Source organism: Emys orbicularis, chromosome 6, assembly GCF_028017835.1.
Source record: "Emys orbicularis isolate rEmyOrb1 chromosome 6, rEmyOrb1.hap1, whole genome shotgun sequence".
NCBI classification, from domain to species: domain Eukaryota; kingdom Metazoa; phylum Chordata; order Testudines; family Emydidae; genus Emys; species Emys orbicularis.
In genome coordinates, this window is record NC_088688.1 from 95,047,344 (window position 1) to 95,071,093 (window position 23,750).

Sequence of the window (23,750 nt, forward strand, 5' to 3'; positions counted from 1 at the left end):
ATGTGAGAGGTAGCAACTTGATATTATTAAGGAAGTGATTATTGTTTATGTAGTGTGGTACTGTTTAACCAGCAGCCCATTTCCCACTAGGAAGCAGTATGAGTTCATTGTTGTTATCCCTATTTAGTTTAACAATGGTTTATGAAAAACTATTGAGATGTATGAGGTGTAAATGAGAGCAGAAAGTTTTCTCACAGTTGGCTACAAGTTCTTCTGGAGGAGAAAGGGTGCTTATTGACTTCATGTAGATTGTTGATAGAAGGATAGCTGCAATATGTGTGAAGCATAATAGACTTGGATCGGTCCCTCTTTTGAAGTTACCTGTGAACAAAATGTTAGCACTTGTTTGGGGGGGTGGGTTGGTTTGTTTATTTTATTTTGTGAATTACTCTTTGTCATTGAGTAAACTCGTAGAATTGTTGCTTTAGTCATAAAATATTTTTCTCCAAATTTTATAACCAATTGGAGAGACAAGGTAGGTGAGGTAATTTATTTTATTAGACCAGCTTCTGTTGGTGAGAGAGACAAGCTTTCAAGTAAGCTCTGTGTAAGCTTGAAAGCTTGTCTCTCTCACCAACAGAAGTTGGTCGAATACAAGATATCACCTCACCCACCTTATCTCACCCACTGAGATGGTAATTTTGTATGTTGAACTTTAAGTAAAACATGGTTCTTAATGTATTTTGAAATTATTTTCAGCAGTTCTAAAAAGGACATTGGCACATTGATTTTTTTTCTTCTTGTCTATGATCAGGCTCTAAGCAGTAATCCGCTGTTCACTTTTGGGTAAAATACAGCATTTTGTGTGTTTATTTAGGGATCTATTTATAAATCTTTATTTTTTCATAGCATAAAAAGTGTACAGCAATGACAGGATAAAGTCTGGTGCATTAAAAGAGAACCCCCTTATTGTGACACGTGTGTATCAGCCCAGTGAAACTGTGCTGGTGAATGGGAACAACTGTGAAGATACAAAAAAAAAATAGCTAAGGGAAGTAACTTTATTAAACACCTTTAAAAGATACCAGTATTAACAGCCTAGTCATATTAACAATTGTTTATAAGGACTAAATATCAATTAGTGCAAAGATTTCTACAATATGAAATGTTATGGCATCAAAATACCCAAAAGTATTGACTGTAGGGAATCATATATTCCTTAAACTGACATAAAAACAGCTGAATTGACCAGAGTAATATACTATATTAGAGCAGAACCAGTAGTGTGGATATTTTTTCCTTTGGGGGTTTTTGTTTATACTGATTTATACCTGTTAAGTGCACAAACATTTGTTTTAAATAAGGTATTGAACTGTTTAGTTTATTCTCTAATTTAGAATAACTGAATATTAATACTTAAATCTTTCTATTTGCAGAGTATTGTTACAGTTACGTTTGAAATATTAGGAAACACAACTGAAGAAAATCTAAATGAATTTATTCAGGTGAGTGCTGCATAACTGTTACCTGAAAAATGTGTACTGCACCATTTGAGAAAATTATCACTTGTGTAAAGCTTCTGTTTTTTAAAACATATTCCTATTTGTAGAATCTTCTGTGGGAGAGGAGTGTGAAAGACAAGGCTGGTCATCCCATGGAGGTCATAAGACTCAAGGTTCAGCTTTTAAATTTACCTAACTGTTCATAACAACTTCTGTTTTTTAACTCCCTTACTCCTGTTAAGGATAAAACCATCTAGCCACATCCTTGAATGTTCATAGTTGCACCATCCCTGGATCACTTCATTTGAGCTAGGGGAAAGGCAGTAATAACTTGATTTTCAGGATGCAGTTCTTTCCAACCACTTCACTCCTCCCACGTGGCTAGCGAGCTCTGCTGGCCAGCAAATAGGGGGAGGAGACCCATACATTGTTCCCTTTACTCTCAGCCCACTTGCTCTGGATTTAGTGGGAGGAAGCCCCAAGCACCAAGGCTGGAATTATGGTCAGCCCTCTGTGCAAGGGTGGGAGAATCCTTATTCCCTTGTTTTGCTACTGTAGGGCTAGTCACAAGCTACTCCATAATGATCAGTTGTATAAATGTTGAGTTTTCTTTGCAGAAGCCCTTGTTGCCAGCTCTTTAATGTTATATTGTCCTTGAAATCTTACTTCTGTGTGTTGTCATTCCTCTGAAAGATCCCATCCCACCCACACCCAAAATGGCCACTTCACTTGGAAAATCTGCCTAGGGTTGTAATTATACTTCTCAACATAACTTGCAGAAATTGAAATGCACCATACAATTCAGGAAGGGGAGTTGAGGGGAGGCATGTCAAAGTCAACACTTAACATTCTCTACAAACCTGAGATGATATTTTTAAAGAAGCAATCAATGGATATGCAAACAATAAGTGAAATTTCTCAGGAAAATATTGTCCTGTATTTCAAAGAGTTTATAAGTAGCTTCTATTTCAGTGTATATTACCAGGGCCGTAGCAACAAAGAACGTGGCCCCCTCCGAACGGTGGCCCCCGCCGAACATATGTCCGGGCGGGGCCCCTTACAATGCAGAAACTGGAATGCGGTATTTATTTTGCCACTTTTAGGGGCCCCCTTCCTTGCGGGGCCCCCTCCGGTCGGAGGGTACGGAGGGCCTACTCCCCTACAAACAGTTGGTTAAAAAGGTGATACAGAAAATATGCACATTCAAAACTCTGTCAATGCTTTAATAGAGTACAGTAAAGAGAAAAAATATCCTATCTCCTAGAACTGGAAGGGACCTTGAAAGGTCATCGAGTCCAGCCCCCTGCCTTCACTAGCAGGACCAAGTACTGATTTTGCCCCAGATCCCTAAGTGGCCCCCTCAAGGATTGAACTCACAACCCTGGGTTTAGCAGGTCAATGCTCAAACCACTAAGCTATCCCTCCCCCCCCCTAAATATGCTCAGGTTTATTTTCTTATTGCTTAATGAGAACAGCATTTGTAATGGTGCACAGTTGAGTGACAACATAATTATTTGTACTTGATCTTTCAGTAGTGGTTATATGTGTGTGGTCCTGCTACAAGAAAATCAGAGCACTTTTGTTTGTCTTCAATCCTCCTCCTCCTCCCTAAAATCTAAAAACCCACTGATACTACTTGGAAAATATAGTCTGGGAGGAAATAATGTTGATGTTCTGCATTTTCTCCACATTTTACTATACTGAGCACTTGAATCAAAGCAAAATTTATAAGGTAGGCCTCTGTCCTGCAACTGTCTGTGCACTAAAGCTCACTGAAATAAATGGGGCTCCATGCAGATGTATCCCAGTCAGTTGTAGGATGGGTGCCACAGTTTGTCTTTTTTTGCTTATGTCCCACCTCAAGTTATAATCCTGTTTGACACTACAGTCATCTTAACACCAGTTAATTTGTCAAACAGAGGATTGGGACTTCAGGATTTCAGATGAGGAATAAGCAGAAAGGAACTGACTGACAAGATCCTACTTTAATGCAAATGACCGTGTGTGTGTATAAATAAAAAAATAAAATTAAAACCTCTCCCATCCTCCTGAAGAGATACAGAATATATTAGATAATCAGAAATGTGTGTAACTACAAAGTTTTACAAGGTTTTCTATGACGTATTATTGGATCTTTCCAACCAGAGTTTTTGGCACTTAGTTGCTGGTGTCATTGTGTTGGCTCTAATCACTTGATTATGCTGCTGAGCCTTTTTAAAATGTTGACAGTCACGCATTCATATATCTTTGTTTTAGAATAGTAAAAAAGCTAAGGGCGTCAATAACTTAATCATAATTATCCAGAACCAGAAAACTCTGTACTGTCTACTTACTGTGATAGGCAATGGTGTGCTGTTCTCATTCACACATACATTCTATTAAATAAATTAGCTTTTTTAAAAATTGAAATACCTAGGCGAAAAATGGAAAAAAAATCCTGGCAACTTTCCAGTTGAATCAGAAAACATGTATTGCACTAGCTAGACTATGTAATATTATCTGACCAGCATTTCCCTCATCTGTCCTTCCTCCTCTTATTTGTTAAGCCTACGGGTTGTGTTGTCTTATATTCAAATTATTGTATTCTGTTTGTACAGTGCCTAGCACAATGTGGTTCCTATTCAGATTACAGACTCCAGGCCAAGGGTTCTCAAACTGGGGGTTGGGACCCCTCAGGGGATCTCAAGAATATTACATGGGGGGTCGCGAGCTGTCAGCCTCCACCCCAAACCACACTTTTCCTCCAGCATTTATAATGGTGTTAAATATATAAAAATGTGTTTTTAATTTATAAGGGGGGATTGCACTCAGAGTCTTGCTATGTGAAAGGGGTCACCAATACAAAAGTTTGAAAACCACTGCTCTAGGCTCTATTGTGATACTAACAATAACTGTCCTCCTGATCAGGGGTTGGTGTCTATTAAAGACAAATCTCACCAGGTGATTGTCCAAGGTGTCCATGAACTATATGATCTAGAAGAGACCATGGTAAGCTGGAAAGAGGATGATGAAAGAACAAACAGATTGGTTCTAATAGGTAAGAGGAAACTACACATTTCTTTGGTCAGCTGTTTCTCACAACAGGCAAAACTAAGTCAGACTATAATTCTTCAACAGGTAAAACAAAATAAATAAAATACAATTGTCCATAAATTGTATGTATATATGGAGTGTGTGTAATTAAAATATGTGTATGTATGTTTTATATATTATATATGTAGGATTAGCAGAATTCAGTTTTTTATAATTTTGATGGATAATATGAGTTGTTTTTAAGCATTTTTAATAATAATTTACATTTTCATAGTGACACAAAATTACGGATTTTAAGCCTTTTTCAGTTTTTATCAATTTTAAATTTTCACAATTGTGGGACATTATGGAGACAAGGGGGGTCAGACAATATTTAATGACAGTAGAAGACAAAAAGTTAAAGCTTCATATCAGTTAAAACACAAATTGTCAACATCACCTGTCAAAATGTACCCAAGTAAATATCCTTAAATCAAACTCTTAAGTTCTCAAGTGGCACTCTTTTTTTTTTTTTTTTTTTTTTTTTTTTTTTTTTCCCCCCCCCTTTGCCTATGTGTAAATTGTGATTGACGGAAAGATTTTGTTGTTTTGTGTGTACAGTGACATTTACTGACCATTTACCGATTTAAAAAATCTAATCCTTCCAAGCCTATATATATATATATATATATATATATATATATATATATATATATATATATATATGTAACTTTAAAAAAATCTAGGATTAAAAACATGCTGGTGGGAATCATTATAATAAAAGATTTGATAAGTCTCCATAAGGAAAAAGTGTTATTGCCTTTTAGGTGTATGTAATCTTAAAGGCTGATCTCATGTTTTCTTTCAGAAATGTTCATAATTAATGTTGAAACCACACACCTCTTAGGATTTTTAGATGTTTTTTATCTAAACTCCAGGTTGACTCTGAAGTTTTAATGAAGATTAATCCAGCATTTCTTCCCCATTTCTCTTATTTTATACTTTATTGTAGCCTATTTGGAAATCTATAGCTTAAAGTTGCAACTTAAGATCATTATAATAAGCCCGTGTTTTAACTCATTAGTATGTAACAGGTGTTTGTATACTTGTCGGTTTTCATTTATGTATGGATTATTTTGTGATATGCTGGAAAATATGAATTTTTGTCCGTTTACAGGCAGGAACTTGGATAAGGATATCCTTAAACAAGTATTTATAGCTACCATGACAGAGAAACAGGAAAACAGTTGACATCACACCACAAAGAAGAAGAAAAATCTGTCCTTAACATTGCAAACTTTTATAATAATGGATGACATGCAGTACAGTAGCTTCATTTTGCTCCTGCAATTTATACAACTGTTAAACTCTGAATTTGACATTACTCCTGTTACGAATTCCAAATCATCTATTGTTTAAATATTTGCATTTATGTTACAGAATAAAATAGAGTAAATTAGTGTTTCTAAAATTTTGGCATATGTTTAAATGATGTAATAATAATATCATATGTATTCACAGAAATAATTAAGGCTAAGCTTTTTTTCTGATGTTTGTGTCTGGGTCATGTATTATTATGATTGAGTATATCTGGTGCACACACAATAGAGAAATTTAGAGCTTCCCAAAACAATTCTGAGGTTACTGCTCCATCCTGTTGGTTCTTTTAATAAAAAAATAATTAAAAACCATGATTGATTATTCCGAGTGAGGCAATCATAGTAAAAAGAGAGTCAGGTAATCATGTTGTTTAGCTCCATATTACCTTTCTCTTCCGTACCTTTTTTAGATCTAAAATAAAGATGATCAGTCACCTTTTCAAATAGCTTTAAAATGATTGTATAAGTAAAACTAAAAATCCCTTAATGACAGATGTACAAAGTTAGGTAAAGGATAATATCGACATATACATAACTACACCCTCAATCACATTTTCATAGAATTGAGATCTGTAAATGACCTCTTAGATCTTCAAGGCTATGACCCTGTCAGTATTGGATTCTTCTATACAGGGCATTTTCTGTTGTATTATCCAAGATGTCCAATGCAATTTCTTCCCTTTTTTTGTGAGATTGTATGACTTTTTTTTTTTTCTGGCAGTGCATATTGTTGCTGTGAAGGGAACTTAAAATAAGGTTTGTATCTATGATCTTCACAAAATTAAATTCTTCCTCCAGCTTTGTATGACTTCTAAGAAAAACGATACTTATTAATTTCAGTGGGATTCATAAAATATAATCGGGCAGATAAATATGCAAAAGAAAATACATGCAGATGGGAATGTGTTAAAAATGTTTGTTAATTTTCAAAAGGTTACTTCTCATCCAGTAAATAGTCGGTAGAATTGAGACTTTTGCTTTAGTGCATCATTGATGCTTGGATGAATGTTAAAGCTTCTGTGATTTTCACAGAGTAATGAAATGGAAGCTTTCATGCTTCAAACTCCAAAAACAACATGCTTCTTTTTATCAGTACAGAAAAGTGTTCATTGAATTTCCTAGCAGTGAGCATTAAGACTTTTGGTAAGTCTAAAATTTTACCATTCTTGTTATACTGTATCTGTTTTCAAATTCCATGCAATTCTTTTTGTTATCTGATTTCCCCCAAGACGAATTCTGAGACTGGATAGTTCAGAGGATTTGTAACGGGATATGGAAGTTTTGGTGGCTGACAGTTGTTCAGTGGTATATGTGGAACAAATTGGTGATCTCAGTCCACTTCCTAATGGACAGCTGTTCGTATCCCCCAACTATCTTCACAAGTTGCCAAAACTGTCAGAGAGCCACAGAGTCCAGAGACTGAATGGACATAGAAATTTAAAATCCCTCTGACCTGAATAAATAAATCCTGTAAGTCAGTATTAAAATACATTGAATGGCCACCATAGGGAAATTTGTGCTGCATTTTCCTGTGCTATATCTGCCTGTGGACAAATAGGATTTCAGTTTTCAATATTGTGGATGTGTGGCATCTTTCATGAACACTACATTCATTTTAGAATGAAAGTTAGGTGTTAATGCTCAGTTAAAAACAAAATAGACTATCTGTTGAGAGAAGCAGCCCTATGATAATAAACAAATGTCTTCTCTCTGTGTATAATGGAATACAATAATTTTAAGGAAATACTGTTCATTTCCAAGGAATTAAGTACAGTAAGGAAAGCATTGCTTATTAATCTTTCACAGTAGCCTTCATCTGGTTGTATGGAAGAATGTGTGTCCTGTAAGAGCTCCTTGTAGCTTCAGTTGGGATGTAATCAGCTCTGACATGTTCCCTTTTGCTAAATCCCTTCTACAAAATATAAAATATTAAGTTTCCAGTTATGAACTGTTTATATTATTTGGTACACTTTTTCTTACCTTGCTTTAGTTAAACTTCTGCTGCTGCTTCCTGTTGGTGGACAGCAAGTGGAATCTGACTGGATCACATCTGAACTATTAGTGGAATGGATTGATAGATTTGGTGTGTGTGTACAATTTTGTTCGACAGTAGGGAAGATTGACAGTGCAATTTACATTTTTAGATGGTATTTACCAAACTGAGGCATATTTTTTTTAAAATACTTAGTTGGGAGATTGGCCATGATGCAGTTTATGGAATGATACAAATATTTAAGTGAGATGTGCCTGATTGTGCAAATGAAATAGAAGATATATATAGTATTGTCCACATTTTCCCCTTGTATTCCTTGCAGCCTTGGTTTTCACCCTTTGCTTTCTTTGCCTTCAGCTACCTTACGTTATAAAGACACTCCATCTGGTTGAGGAAGACACTAATACCTTCAGAGCCAATCAGTGCTTTTTCTTGAATTGCCCAATTCTGGATCATTCATTTTCCAATTTAGGAAAAACCTATATGGGTTCAAACAAAAAGCACATACAATATTACTTCAGACAGCAGTCCCTGAGGAACAGGTCAACTGATGGGTGCCCTGTCCATTCCCTGTTCTACGCTGTCATCCTTTCCCTTCTTTGAATGGGGAGAGTAGCCACAAAAATCCAAGATATTAGTAGGAGAAGCTCCTACCTATTCAAATGCCTCCTTTCACAGAGCCCAGTTACATACACAACTTCAGCTAGATTGAATCTGATTACTGAGAAGATAACAGAATTAGCCTCTACAATTACATCCATTCTTAAATGTGTCCATTTGTCAGTCCTGGGTGCTGGTGGCCCACTGAAGCTGAAGAGTCAGGACTAAGCAGAATCTTGTTTTTATGCATAGCACCAGCCTTTTCAGGTTTTTTTGGGTGTGATCTTCCCCCATCTCCTACCTCCACAGCCAGGAGCTGCAGCCTGTGCTCCTGCTCTCTTTTCTCCCTAACCTTGCTTGTTTTTAGTTCTCTGCTATTGGGACTCTCCTCATCCCTTGTGTCTGTCTCTCTAGAGCAACCAAGCTAGTGTCAACCAGCCCACCCTCTATGCCATCTGTCTCAGCTGGCTGCCCACATATCTCATTATGCACCCTTTCTTCCACAGAAATAGTGGCACAGAAGGCACTTTTCAGTAGGGACCACCAGATTAAGTAAAGTGGCTTGTGCAGCCTGATCTAAGCCACTTGCAGTTATTTCCATATTCCTCCACCCCTCTTGGACTGGATCTACAATTTCTGGGGTGATTGTACTTGGCTCCTCTAGTCTGCAATTTTGCCGGCCTGCCGTCAGCTGGCCTGAGGTTGCTGTAGCTAAGGCCTTCTCCAGTACTTGACATAAGGTAGGGAAACGTTGCTCTAGTCTGTCTCCCTTTCTCAGCCCCTGACTGTCAATCCCCTGCACCCTTCTACCTTTGCCCATATGACCTTGGCAAAAGCAGCTAGTGATACCCCCTTTTTACTCTTGCTTCCAAGTAAAGCAACAAGGTGCCACTGTATTTAAATGAGATATTTATTCACAGACTGTTTGGTGTCCTTTCCATGTATCCAGCTTTATGGGCTACTTCACTCCTGCCTCTCCTCCTGTTATGTGGAAACAAAAAGGAAAGGGATTGCAAAAGTTAGGGCTCCAATTGGCTTGATGTACTACACTGCCCCTATTTTTCGGTATGCGTTTTATGTCATTAACATTCACTTTAAGTGCCTGATCTCGCAACCTACTCAGCATAAATTGGGATCAAACTGAGGTATTAAGCATCTGGATCTCTATTTTGGGGAGGATGGAGGCACGAGAAGAAAATGTACATATAAAGATGAATGTTATTACTGCTCAAAGGATCCTGGCTGAGCTTTTCTAAGCCTCCTTGGGAATTTAGACACGCATCTTGCATTCATTTTAATTCTTTAACTGTGCAACCTTAACTTGTCATAATGTAGAGTGGGTTGGGTTGATTTTTTTTCATTCAGTATATTCAAAAAAGATTATAATAGACTGACCTCCTGTTTAATCTATACTCCTTATTCTGGGCTAATTTAGCAGGGATTCTACTGCACTGATTGAAGTCAATTGGTGTTTTCCTTGAGAGGATAAGGATCAGGACCACAAATATTACTGAAAAGATGTTATCTTCTATTTCAGGTGAAGATCCCATGATATTTTCTCTCCACTTCATTTCAAGCGTTTGTGACATAATCCTCTGATTTATGGAGTAGCCATAATGCTATGCTAGTACAGTATAATGTGAAGGTATTTAGCAGAGGGTAGCGGGAAGAGATGACTTGTTAGCCCTGTAGTTACAAACAAGGGGAAGTGTTTAAATATTAGTCCCCGTCCGCTGCCCCCACAACTCTTCTTGGAACAATTTGATTCTGGGAAGGATCCTGCAATATCAAGGGACAGCTAATCGCCAGTAGTCTCCCTCTGAAACTCACCCTAGATTCCAGCCAGAGTCAAAGCGAAGTGTGCAGGTACGAAAGGAATGCAGGATTGCCTGCCAGGACACACCCCAGTGATCATACATCTTCCCTTAGGGGGAAAAAATAGTTAACTGTTATTTCTAGCCCAAAGCTGGGGAAGTTCAGCACCTCTACAGATAAAAGTTCCAGGGCTGGTGACCAAAACAGTGTCTCCTGTCTTGATAGGGGAAATTTCATTTTACCAGGATTTGCTTAACATAATTGTTCACCTTGAAAAAAATTCTGTGGGTAAAGAAAAATCCATTTTCACTTCTTATGCCCTCTTCCAAAAACAACCCTGGAGGGCACAGAAGACCTACGTGAGTTTAACTTTGATGATCAGCTGGTAAGGAAATGTTCAGGTTTTGGAGAGCTAAAACTCTGATGTGAGTCTGGCCTCTCTAGATTGGTGAGGCAGAGCCTGTAACTGTTCAGTGAGAACAAATTTGCACTGCAGCCCTTAGAATCAATTTGTGCCTAGGTCCCAACTGCGGTGAATGTTCTCACCCCCTAGACACTGCATGGATTAGCAGCATCCCGTTCATTGGGGCTCTCCTCAGAGGGTCCAATTCATAAGAACGGCCATACTGTGTCAGACCAAAGATCCATCAAGCCCAGTATCCTGTCCTCTTGACAGTGGCAAATGGCAGGTGCCCCAAAGGGAATGAACAGACAGGTTATGAAGTGATCCATGCCCTATCACTCACTCCCATCTTCTGGCAAACAGAGGCTAGGGCCACCATTATGCCCATCCTGGCTTATAGCCATGGATGGACCTATCTTCCATGAATCTACCTAGCTCCCTTTTGAACCCTGTTATACTATTGGCGTTCACAACACCCTCTGGCAAGGAGTTCCACAGGTTGACAGTGTATTGCGTGAAAAAATACTTCCTTGTGTTTGTTTTAAACCTGCTACCTATTAATTTCATTTGGTGGCCCCTTGTTCTTGTATTATGAGAAGGAATAAATAACACTTCCTTATTTACTTTCTCTATACTACTCATGATTTTATAGACTTCTATCATATCCCCCCCTTAGTTGCCTCTTTTCCAAGCTGAAAAGTCCCAGTCTTATTAATCTCTCTTCATACAGAAGCTGTTCTATACATTTTTGTTGCCCTTTTCTGAACCTTTTCCAATTCCAATTAGTATGAAGATGATCCCAGAAGAGGGGTGGTTAATTATACCCTCCAGAGGGAAAGCAAGGTGCTGCCTGCTCTCTTATATCCTACTCCATTTGTTTGCTACGTTATCATAAAAAGATATGGGCAAAACTGTTTAAAGCTAGAAACCCCAGGCTGAACCCTCTGTTTGCTGCTAAGCGATGCTATTTTCCACTGTCATTGATTTAACAACTGCTTAGCTTTGTATAGGTGGGTGTTACTTTTGTTTTGCGAAGTTAGGGGAAGACTGGGGAGACCTACCCTTTAAGCTAGAATTACAGCTTTATTTTCTGATGATGGTAAACTGCCTGGCTGAAAAACAAAACAAATTACATTTCATTCGTGGAGGCCGTGCAGCACCCCCAGCGTGGTGGTTTAAACATCCGAGCCAGCAATCGAAACATAACCAGACCGTTGTATGCAAAAAGAAGAAACCTTAAACGGTTGCTTTTTTTTTTTTTTTTTTTTGAAAAGTCGGTTTGATTTAACCTCCCTCCCTTTAAAATTATTACCGATATAGCAGCAATTGCGCAGTGATGTACATGTCTTAAGACCTTTTATAACGATCTAATGAACAAGTGGAAATTTCTCCCCCATATTGTTTAAATTTCTTATAAGTAATGTTATTGGGCGTGCTAACATCAAGAAAAAGCTATGGCATGCCTCACCAGCCTAATAGTAAATTCATTCTATTGTTCCTCCTTACATGTCTATATTTTCTCAGAAGAGAAGTTACTCCGTTCATATTTATGAATCACTTAGCCTGGATGAATTTATTTTCATTTTGTGTTTTGAATATTTTCCAGAGTTGTCTTTGTATATTACGGACATTGCTTCAGGTACAGTGAAAAAGCACTACGGTTCTTGCAAACGAGTACACAGAGATAAAGCTGTGTATGTGTAAATAAAATGTAGCAGCTATTAAGGAAGACAGTAAACATTTGAATAGATATCGTGTGTGTGTGTGTGTGTTCATGGAAATTCTGGCAAGAAGAAAGCATTGAAATGCAGGCTAGCTTCTGTGTCCCCAAGTAAACTTCAGTTTGCCCAGGGTTTTCCTGATATGTGAGAAGAGGGTAAAAATGTCCTTATTCTGAATTCTCTACCTCAAAACTAGGATCAGCATGCAACAGTGTTCAGAGCGGAAGACAAATACACAGGAGAATTGTACAGTTCTTCCTGATTTTACTTCTCTAAACCCACTGCCGCTGTACTATTTCCTACTGTTTTCATATGCAGATCTGGGAGGTAAATAGTAACCTCTACAGTTCCCATGTGCGGTGTCACTTACCATTTTCATGGCCAAATCCACCTGCAAACGAGCTGAAGTTTACAAAAGCCAAGCTGACCAACTAGGGGCCTGGGGCTGGACCTTTTGCCCCAGCTGTGTAATGCCCAGCGTAGTTTCTTTTGTGTGTGTAGCCTATTAGCAGAAGGTAGCGTCTAGCCTTCGCCACTGTAGAATAGCGGAGAGGGGAAGTGGGAATTCGTTCAGAACTGCAATAGTAGGAAATCCTCTCCTAACCCATCAGCATCCAAACTTCATAGAAACGCCTTTCCCCAAAGTAAACTCTGCGCTGTGATCTGTTTACTTTATTCTCCAAATTGCTGTTCATTAGTTCAGCTCGTAAAACAAAACCGTCAAGTGTACGTTGTTACCATGCCCGATCTGACTGTCGCCGGGAGATAGCGCCTCATTGCTATGCATGCTCAATTTAACTGTGATGAGTTTCAAGTATTTCAAATAAAGCGTTTTCTCTCCTAATTTGAAATTTTGACCTTTTGCGTTATGTGCACGTGGTCATTCGGTACAAACCCTGGGCCATGTGGATCAGCTAGTGCTGTTGGATGCCTTTTAGCGGGAGGAGATATAATCATTTTAACTATTTGATTGCAGATGTTTTCTGGCGTTAGTAGTGGTGAGGTTTCATTTTTGGAGTATCTAAGCGTTTGGTTTTTGTAAGGAGGGAAACCACACGCGCGGACTTCCAATGCCATCCCTGTTAAAATCCCCGAATCCGTAAAGATGTTAATCTCCACCTGATTACAGGTTTCAGAGTAGCAGCCAGTAGCGCTGAGAAGCGCTGCTGGAGATTCTTTGTGGCGTTGCTGTACAAGCAGCACATTTCAGCAGGCAGCGCCGAGCAGCTGCTAGTGATTCTAGTCCATATCTTAGTGACGAAAGGGGGCGACGTTTACTATGATTATAACTTTGCTCATTCAAATTTTGACTAGCACCAGATGTGTCTTTCCGTCGCTAAAGGCTGCAAATGCGCTTTCTCCATGGCCACCTGCCTCTCACCCGCTACAAGTGGACGGAGAGATGGCTGAAGAGCCTGAGAGTTGTAGCCCAGTGGCCCATTCCCCTCCTCCCCCCCGAGCTGCTTCCTGGGGCTCCGCCAGGGTCCTGCTCTCGCCCACTGCCCGATCAATAGCAAGCACCTCCCAAGGACTCAGCATCCTCCCCCTCGCTGGTGGGCAGGACCAGGGACCTCACTGCAGCTGTGAACCCATTGGGCTGTAGCAGGGACCAGCCGCTCCTCTCCCCCCGCTGTCCTGGGGAGGGGTATAAGAAGGGCTCGGACGCGGTTTTCCCAGCCACAGGGCGAGGCGGCGGCCAGGGCTGCACCAGCGTCCGTGGGCGAGCGGCCCCATGAGCCGGCAGCTGGGCATGCGGGGCTCGGATGGGGAGGACGAGGAGGAGGAGGAGATCGGCAGCGTGGGGGCCGAGGAGCTGGAAGGGGGCAGGGGCGTCCAAGGGCAGCCCCGCCGGTCGGGGGAGCCCGAGGGGAAGCCGCCCTACTCCTACATCGCGCTCATCACCATGGCCATCCTGCAGAGCCCGCAGCAGAAGCTGCCGCTGAGCGGCATCTGCGCCTTCATCCGCGGCCGCTTCCCCTATTACCGGCGGCGCTTCCCCGCCTGGCAGAACAGCATCCGCCACAACCTCTCGCTCAACGACTGCTTCGTCAAGCTGCCGCGGGAGCCGGGCAGCCCGGGCAAGGGCAGCTACTGGGGCCTGGACCCGGCCTCGCAGGGCATGTTTGACAACGGCAGCTTCCTCCGCCGCAGGAAGCGCTTCAAGCGCCCCCAGCCGCCGCCCGCCCCGGCCCCGGCCCTGCTCTGCCAGCCCTGCGCCCTGCTGCCCCCCGAGCCTCTGCGCTACGTGCCGCCCGAGGCCGGGCTCCCGCTGCACCCTGCCTGCCCCCTGCCGCGCCGGAGGGCGGCCGGCTGCGCCCTGCAGCTGGGGGTGCTGCTGCTGCGGGAGCAGGAGGCGGCCGGGGCACAGCAGGCGGCCGCTCCCCCAAGCCGCGGCTGCTCCTTCAGCATCGAGAGCATCCTGATGGGCAGAGAGCCGGCCCCCAGCCCGCTGGTGCGGCCGGCCGCCGCCTGGGCTTGCGGGCCCCAGCTCCTGCCCCGCGCCCCCTGCCTGCTGCCAGCCGCTCTGCTAGGCGCGGCCTCGCCGCGGGACACCGCCTCCTGCGCCCCGGGGGCCGGGAAGGGCGCCCGCCTCCTCCGGCCCAGCCCTGGTGCGGCGGCGGCGTTGCTGGGCTGCCAGCCCGGCCCGGGCCCCGCCAGACTGCTGCCCCTTGGAGCGGCTGCGGAGGGATCGCGGGCCGCCTTCTAGCCCCAAAGGGGACCGGCCTGGCACCGCCACCCCGGTCCCAACCTCCGGCCACCCCTGCCGGGGAGGGACGTTGCGCGGACACCCTGGTCAAACAATGTCATGCTCCGATCGGAAACGGCCCGGGAACTGCCCCGCCTTTGCCGTCGGGGCGGAGGTCGGGGGACTTCTGCACTGGCCCCCCATCAGTCTCTGGGTGGCGATTGTCCTGGAGCGCCTGACTTTATGCTGCGAGCTGAAACTGACCGACCCTGCTAAGTTTGCAGCAGCTCCGGCTCTGGGAGGGACAGAGAGGTTTTTCACCCAGTTCCTGGGGTGTAGCGATCATGCAGCAAATAATCCCCTCACGGATGTGCGTTGTCTGTAAAATGTTTACAAAGCGACGGACTTTAGATGAGGGTTGTTTTTTTTAAGGAACAGGTCACCGGGCACTATAGTGAGTGTTGCTGTTTTTCTCCCTGTGCAACGTCAAAAGCGCATCCGGTCTGCATTATCTGAGTGAGAAATGAACTAAGTGGGTAACTTGTGGGATTCAAACAAAAACTTCAAACACTGGACAACTTCCACTATAATACGTTTCCTTTTCTCCTCCTTTGAACGACAAACTTTTCAAAATGCCAAGCGTACAATACTTATGTATCCTGTGTTTCCTCTTGTGACGGGTTTGCAATATAAATAGACATGCAGCTGAATATTTATTGCCTGTGATCTGTATTTGCAGCTGCTGTGGGGAAATGTTAACATAAAAACTTGTGTATGGCCTAAATAAAAAACAATATAGTGCTTGTCCTTTTTCTGAAGTCGGTTATAGAGGATAACATAATTATGTATATGCTCATCATAATGTATATAAAATCCAGCTGGCTAACTTTCCAAACTAAAGAGACCTTTTCGCTTTTATGTTTTAATGGGGACAAAAGGGTAATTTCGAAGTCCCTCTACGGGGAGTATTTAGTGTATTTCCGAGTGTTTCGGGTATTTAGATTTAGGGTTTATTTCGATGTTATTTGACTGCACGTAAAATCAGAGGCGTTTTTCTCAAGTCCTAGTAGAAGCTAATTTAAATTGAGATCCGAATTGCCAGTAGCTTCACTGGGAGCAGAATCGGACCCGTACATTGGGATAACAGGTGTCACCTTCCTCCCCACAATGGGCAATGAGAACAAGCTAGGAGGTGGGAAAGAAATGTCACTTGTTTATCTGATTCTTAGTGGTAGGCGAATGTATTAATTGTATTTGTTTTAAATCTACCTTTACATGTGTAATTTTCCCATCTCGGTCCCCAAGGAGGGATACCACTAGAAAGAATATGCTTGCGAAGCTCACGGCTGTTTTAGGTGTCTAACCAATAGCAAGCGACAGAGAGTCCTGTGGCACCTTATAGACTAACAGATGTATTGGAGCATAAGCTTTCGTGGGTGAATACCCACTTCGTCAGACGCATGCCTGGCGGTTCACCCACGAAAGCTTATGCTCCAATACATCTGTTAGTCTATAAGGTGCCACAGGACTCTTTGTTGCTTTTTACAGATCCAGACTAACAGGGCTACCCCTCTGATACTTAACCAATAGCAGTGGCTTGGAAGGAACGCAGTGAATGGAGCTGACATATAAAAGGAGGGAAGAGTGCAGCAGAAGCCAAGATCTTGGGTAGGGTTTATCAGGTTCTGTAACCGGAAGGATAAACTTCGTGTGGAAGTAGTTTTTGGTAGTTTAGGTTGATGTTTAGGCTCTGTTCCCTTTACGAGGTCGATCCTTGAATCTTATTTGAGTATTTGAATTTTGCCTTTGGACTAGATGCAGGATCGGCCCCGCAGTGTGTAGCAAACTAGTTAATGGTCTGTCCTATTTCAGAGAATTTCTAACTGCCTAAGGAAAGGAAAGTTTCTTCCTCTCTGAAATAGGGCTAGCTCCTTCTTCTGAAGTCAATAGGAACAAATTCTTCCAGCAGATAACTCCTTGGCTTAATCAGAGCATTGATCTGAGTTTTTCCTTCTTCCATTGATTTTTCGGGGGGGAGTGGGAGGAATCTTCTTTTAAAAAAATCTCAAACCAATTTAAACAAACGGCAATAATTGCATAAAACACTCCACTTTGTCCTGGTCATTTTTACTTTAATCCATGAATTAAAAATATATACAATGTATATAAACGACGAGGAAGCTGCATATTTATTTAAAACAAAATGATATTTCCTCTAAATCAGCCAAATGCACAGAGAAATCTGAACGATCCTACACTTCTAGACTCGGATAATTGTGGAGTATAAACAGCGGGTCTCTAGGCCTGACCCAAAACCCATGAGTCAATTGGAGTCTTTCTGTAGATTTCAGTGGGCTGTGGATGAGGGCAAATAGCAAAGGAAAGTGGTTCGGACTGAAGTGGTGAGGCGCTGAGGAATTGACTAGAGATTCAGAATTTGCTGTGCAATTTGAAACCATCAGCAGTTACTACTTTGCTTTGGCTATTTCAGCCTAGCACCGAACAGCTCTTCTCCTGCGCCTTTCTGTCCGGTGACTAGTAAATGGACAGTCAGCGAATCATTTTGACCCGTCCGTTTTTTTACAGTTAAAAGATGAACCGTCTCACTCAAACTGTACACATTTGAAGTTTCACCTAAATAATTTTTTTCTTCCTTTTCAAAATCAAATATCCCCCTACCCCGAAACCTCCTAATGTTAACTCACACGGGAGGCTAGGTTAATGTATTACATCCAAAAGGCAGCGTACATTCTGACCTCCCTTGAAAATTCATCTCTAACCCACCTCCTTGTGCTTAAACTCCGCAGGGGAGGGGGGCTCTGAGATGAGGCCATGTAAAGATAAGTGCCTCTAAGGGATGGTCCGCAGCCACTGGAAAACTCGTCACACTGTCAACTTGATACTTATGGTATCTCGTCAGGTGAAACAGAAACGAATTATTATTTCATTGCTTTTATTATATGACTAGTTGGGTTAATACAGAGAAGTATGTGTTATTGCTCATAATACTTTTCTTTGACTTTATATAAACATTTATCTTTAAAAAAATAAACGGAAAAAACTATATAGTACTTACGCGTTTTCACGTTTGACGAACCCAATCAAAAGAAACCATGGTTTTCATAGTCTCTTTAATCCCCAATCCCGGCATATATGAGCCGTATTCTGAATGAGACAACACCACATTATAAAGATGATGTACACTGCGATTACACGTTTGCATTATTCCTCTTATGTATGAGTATGTGTACCATGACAAAACCTCTGCCTAGGGAAGTAACCGTTTTTAAAAATTGTAATACTTCATCATTAAAATTTGTTTCGTGTTTTTAAAATATAAAAGGCCAAAGTAGTCATCAGTGGTGTTTGAGCCCGACCCTGCAGTCCTAACTCACGAAAAACTCTTTGGACTGCAGGATCGGGCCCTGAAATTGCAAGAAAATAGCCTTTGGAGGAGTTAAAGACGTTTAAGAAGCGCCTCAAGGCTACATTAAGGGTGTTCAAGATTATTCCAAACCCCCATCCCCAATTACACAAAACCAGCCCCGCCTCCTACCTCAAATCTCTCTCTGCGGTCAATATGATGAGATAGGCAACGCTCAGTGAAGTGAATGGAAAGAGTCTTATTGACATCAAAGGGGATGGATCCGGCCCTTACTGCGTCGGCTGGCAGCCTAAATTACTGCGTTAGCAGAGAAACACTTCAGGACGTGCTCACTGATCAGGTAAGGTCTTTTTAACTCGTGGCATCAGCTTTTCAAGAGGGGAAGAAAATGTCCACACGCACGACGAGTGATATTTAAGGCCAGCTCCTAATTACCCAGCGAGAGACGTGACAATGTAACTTCGTACTAAGGGTTTAGCACACTGAGCGCGTGTCCAAGGCGGCTGACAGTACATGTCCGATCAGACTCAAAGGTAAGAGATTATGGGAAGCATTCTTTATACAGCAACATATTTCAGCTTGAACAATATAGACAATTCCCTTCTTACGCTTCCCCAAACACCCAGAATTTAATTAACCTAGAGCGAAACTCCTTAAACTGGAAAATAAAGAGAGCGCATAGCTCCAAAAGAAGTGACCAGCTTGAGTTTCACAGGAAAAAAAACCGCAGGGTTTTACAAAATCCATAAAACCCGAATATAAAACAAACATGTATTTCTTCCACCTCTTAAAATTAATGATAAAATCTAGACCCTTTCACACCAAAAAACAAAACTACTTTTTGTGTTGATATACTGCTATTGCACTCAATTGGGTGAAATACTATGAAAAATACATCCATTCTCTATTTAAAATCACAAAACATCCATTCTCTATTTAAAATCCTGTATTGTAAAGGCAGCAGAAGAGTAACATGTATGTTTGAGGATTGCATGTTGTTTGAGGGACTTCCAACCATTTTGTTTTTTCTTGAGTTCAATGGAGCCAAGATTTCACCCCATCCTTCAAGCTGAGGGCTGTGATCCTCCTCTCTTTCCTTTGGCATATGCTGGAGGGGGCCTGAACATTTTTCTGTTGTAACCTAGACTCACAGTAGGAAAGAGGCTGAGAACCACTGCTTTAATTCATAGGCATCATCTCTCATTTTGGATAGGCACTAAGGATTGCCTAATGTATCTTGGAGGCAAGATTCTGCTCTCACTTAACTCCGTATGACAGGTTTCAGACTAGCAGCCGTGTTAGTCTGTATCTGCAAAAAGAACAGGAGTACTTGTGGCACCTTAGAGACTAACACATTTATTAGAGCATAAGCTTTCGTGGGCTACAACCCACTTCTTCGGATGCATATATGCATATATGCATCCGAAGAAGTGGGATGTAGCCCACGAAAGCTTATGCTCTAATAAATGTGTTAGTCTCTAAGGTGCCACAAGTACTCCTGTTCTTTTAACTCCGTATAAAACCTCAGTCATTCACTCGGATCTGCATAGGGAATGCGCACATGGAGCCCTCATTGGAGTCAATGAGATTCTATAGGTGCAGGTGGCCATGCTAGTATATCTGATTGCAGGAGTGAGGCCTAAATCAGGAATCACTCCTGAAGTCATTGCAACTACATTGGTATAAGTGAGAGGGAAATGTGAGTGAGATCAGCCTCAAGCCCTGGGTATTTATTTCTCTGCAAGAGACTGCTGCAGTTTGCAACAATTTGCTTCCAAGTTTCAGCCCCCTTCAAGAGGACAGTGGATTGGTGATTCTCTTCTCTCAGCTTAGTTTCTGGCAGACTGTCTGATTTATGACTTATGCTCCACCTGAGTAGCCATTCACACTCACCTCTCTTCTCACCATCAAGTGTTTGTAAGCTGTTACACTTGCTTCTATTTTTTGCCTATTTCTTATATAAAGTCCTTTAGTTGTTTCTAGTCAGGTACGTACATATAAATGAAACAGAGAGCAAGTCCAACTCTGTTGGACCCAATTGCTTCACAAATCCTTGCCTCTGGACCAGAGGCATCATTTCTGGCAGAGCTGTCAAGAAGTATGAACAAAGGCCTGCTCCCAGTAAATTCACTGGACATTCTGGGTGGAGGAGTGAGCCTGTACTTACAGCTATATGAAAGTCAGTGGTCTGGAATCTGTATCTGTCACTATAGAGCAGTGAGAAAACTGTCCTGTATAAATATTTCAAGCAATGTAATGAAAATATATATTTTGATTGCTTTAAAAACACCTTCTATTGTTTTGCAAAGGAAAAATTTCCTCGTGGGCCAAATTCTGTTGTCTTAACTCAAGGAAACTGGAGACCCTACTAGTTTAACATTGAATCCTTGCCTAGATATCTACTTGTGCAAATCCAACACTATTTTTGGTGACTTCTTTCTAGCCCAGCGAGCAAGTAATGCTAATTGACTATCTTTTACAAAATTTAAGATATGGATGGTTTTTCAATTAAATCCAAGATGATTGTAAGCCTCTGAAAATAATGTATTCTGTTTTATTACTAAATTTTGCACAAGGCAGAGGTTTATCTAATTTGAAAGCAGTTTGTACAGCTCAAAGTTCTTCATTCAGAGCAGGGTTGGATTAATACTATTTGTTAATAATGTGCATCATAGTAGTGTGTTATTGAGACCAAAATAGAAAAGGGTTCTCAAAACACAACAGGTCTGCTCTTGCTCAGTGGGAGCTTTGCTATTCTCTTCAATGGGAGGAGTATCTTATTTATTCCACCTGCTATGTTGGCTTGAGATTTCCTAGCCTAACTTCACAGCAAACAGGTATTTGCTACCCTCTAGTGGTAATGTTAATTTGATGACCTGTTCAACATGGTTGTTATAGTTGTCAGTAATGCTGTGACATATCATAAGTCTTTTATGTCCTGATCCAGCAAAGCTTAACTTTAATCTTCCCACTGACTTCAATGGGCTTTGGATCAGGCCTAAGTGCTTTGCTGAACTGAGATCTTTATGCAGAAGTCCCCACAGAAATCAGTGAGGAGTTCTACCTAAAAAGTAATGGCACAATAGGCCCAGAGACCTACAATTTTAAATGTGTGCACAGTAGAATCTTATGACTAATGGCACTTTTGTTTCTAAATCACTGCATTTGTATGTGTTAATTATATTCACAACTTTATAGTAATAAAATAAATAAGAGCATATAAACTATATATAAAATATGATAATTTTGAAGGGAATATTATTTTGATAGTGTTCATAAAAATTAAACCCTTTACTTGTTTTAGTGTTTTCTCATAGGAGAAACATTATTTATGACTTTATTAGCTGGCTCCTTCCCAGATAAACAATGAGGGGGGGAAATTCCATTTGGATTTTTTTTTTAATTTGATGTTTATCTGGGTTGTGTTTTACATCAGACACAGGAGTATTCTGGCTTCCATCTTTTGGCTGAAGAACTTTACCAAAATCAGTTACTGCAGGACTGGATGATGACATCAAGCAATGCTGAAAACTAAGCTTCAGTTCTCCCAACCCCTAATCAACAACAAGTGAGGACATTTTTATAGATCATTTTAGAAAAGCAATAAATAACCAGAGTATTGTTTTTTATAGATGGTCAGGCATCATTTTTATGCAGTAACATATGTATGCACAGCATTTCCCTTCTAAATATTAGAAAATATGCAGAAACATTGGTCTGTACCCTACTTCATAAAAATTAAAAAATATTTCAAAATAGAATAGTCCCTCCAGAAGTTCCCCAGGCAATACGCTTGTTAACAAATCACTACCAGGTCAGAGGCTGTGTGTAAATAAAATCTTCATGTAACAGTCACATCCAATACACAAGGGGCCAGATTCTCAGCTGCTGTAAATCAGTGTAGCTCTATGGACATTAATGGAGCTGCATCTATTTATACCAGCTGGGGAACTAGTCCACTTTCTTTAGACATCTGTTTTCAGAAATCCTTACCCTGCGTTTTTAAAAAAGTAGGTACTCCATCACATTCTTGAAAATTGTTTGGCGCCACATATATAGCAGTATAGTATATAGCTATAGAGTAAGAGGGTTTCAACAATGCAGAAAGAAAAGCAAATCATGAACTTAATTTAAAGACTAACATGTTGCAATCTGTCAGAATACAGCTAATATTTATAAAACATGGGCCCCCACCCTTCCATTATTCAGCGTAGAGTGGAAAAGATGCATACCACTCTTCTTAAAAAGGACAATGAGGGAGGGAAATGGGGCTATGCTACAATATACCTGTGCTTGAGATATACCACAATAATGAAGGGGACATGTTGATGAGCTTATCCAGTGTTTATAACTAAGTATTTTCGCACCTGGGGTGAGCAAGTGCAAACTACTTCCCCTACCATTTTTTTGTCATTTTTCTGCCTCCCGCGACTTTGTGCCCTGGGTAGCTGCCCTACTTGCTCTGTCCTGATTACAGCCCTGAGCTTGTCAGCTGTGGGGAGCCCCTTTTTAAAAGAGTCCTGTAAAGGACAATACAAAATAGGAAACCTAGGCAAAGTAAGACTCATTTTCCTTGTGTAAATGGCTTGTCAATGTAAACTGATGCAAATAGATTGCTGAGATTAGAAAGGACATGCAGATGGGCTGCAGGGAAGGCAAAACTCCCACCTATGGGTGGCGGGTGACCAGTGGGCGTGGGTAGGCTAACCCGTCCCTTCTGCTTAGGGCCCTCCCCCTCCCGGAGCCCCCAGCCAGCTCCGGAGCGCGCGGCGGGAAGGCAGACAGCTGAGCACGCTCCACTAGCCTCAGCCCGGGGCAAGGGCGCTGGAGTCCTCTCAAAAGTCTGGGGGGCCCTGCCCAAGGCAGGTGGAGGGACCCAGGCTCCCCACAGCTGCCTGTGCGGCTCTCCCCAACCCGGCTCTGGCTGGGAGGGAGAGGGCCCTCGGAGCTGCAGCCCGACCATGATAAGAGCCGGGCGGGCAGCTGTGGCGGACCCTCTACCTGCCCGTGGTGTAGGGGGGCCGAGCAGCCCCCGCTCCCCGCCTGCCCGGGGCAGGTGGAGGGTCTGCAACTCTGCCCGCGCGGGGCTATTGCCATGGCCGGGCTCCACCTCCGAGGCCCCACCCCCGGCTGGAGAGGGGTCAGGGAGAGCCGTGCAGTCAGTTGTGGGGAGCTGGCGTGGGTCGCGGACCCTCCTCCTGCCCCAGGGAGCCCGGGGGGAGGGGACATGGGTCGGGGGCTGCCTTTGATACCCGCCGCCCATGTTGCTGCCCCAAATGTGGAAGCTGCTGCAAGGGGAAGTCCCTGCTTGTGC

The 23,750-nt window shown here is 42.0% G+C and overlaps 2 protein-coding genes across 2 annotated transcripts in view; both read left to right on the forward strand.

Annotated features, from left to right (window-relative positions):
• LOC135880654 (zinc-regulated GTPase metalloprotein activator 1A-like) overlaps window positions 1–5,731 on the forward strand; it is a 45,423-nt gene extending 39,692 nt beyond the window's left edge. The window contains exons 13-16 of the mRNA XM_065407006.1: window positions 1,377–1,445; window positions 1,550–1,615; window positions 4,350–4,479; window positions 5,632–5,731. Coding sequence (XP_065263078.1) covers window positions 1,377–1,445; window positions 1,550–1,615; window positions 4,350–4,479; window positions 5,632–5,705 — 339 coding nt within the window. The 3' untranslated portion in view covers window positions 5,706–5,731. The remainder of the gene's footprint in view (window positions 1–1,376; window positions 1,446–1,549; window positions 1,616–4,349; window positions 4,480–5,631) is intronic.
• An 8,366-nt stretch (window positions 5,732–14,097) lies between these two features.
• LOC135879870 (forkhead box protein D4-like) lies at window positions 14,098–15,072 on the forward strand. Its single transcript, XM_065405906.1, has one exon. It carries the CDS (start codon window positions 14,098–14,100, stop codon window positions 15,070–15,072), a length of 975 nt encoding a protein of 324 aa, XP_065261978.1.
• The last annotated feature ends 8,678 nt before the right edge of the window (window positions 15,073–23,750 follow it).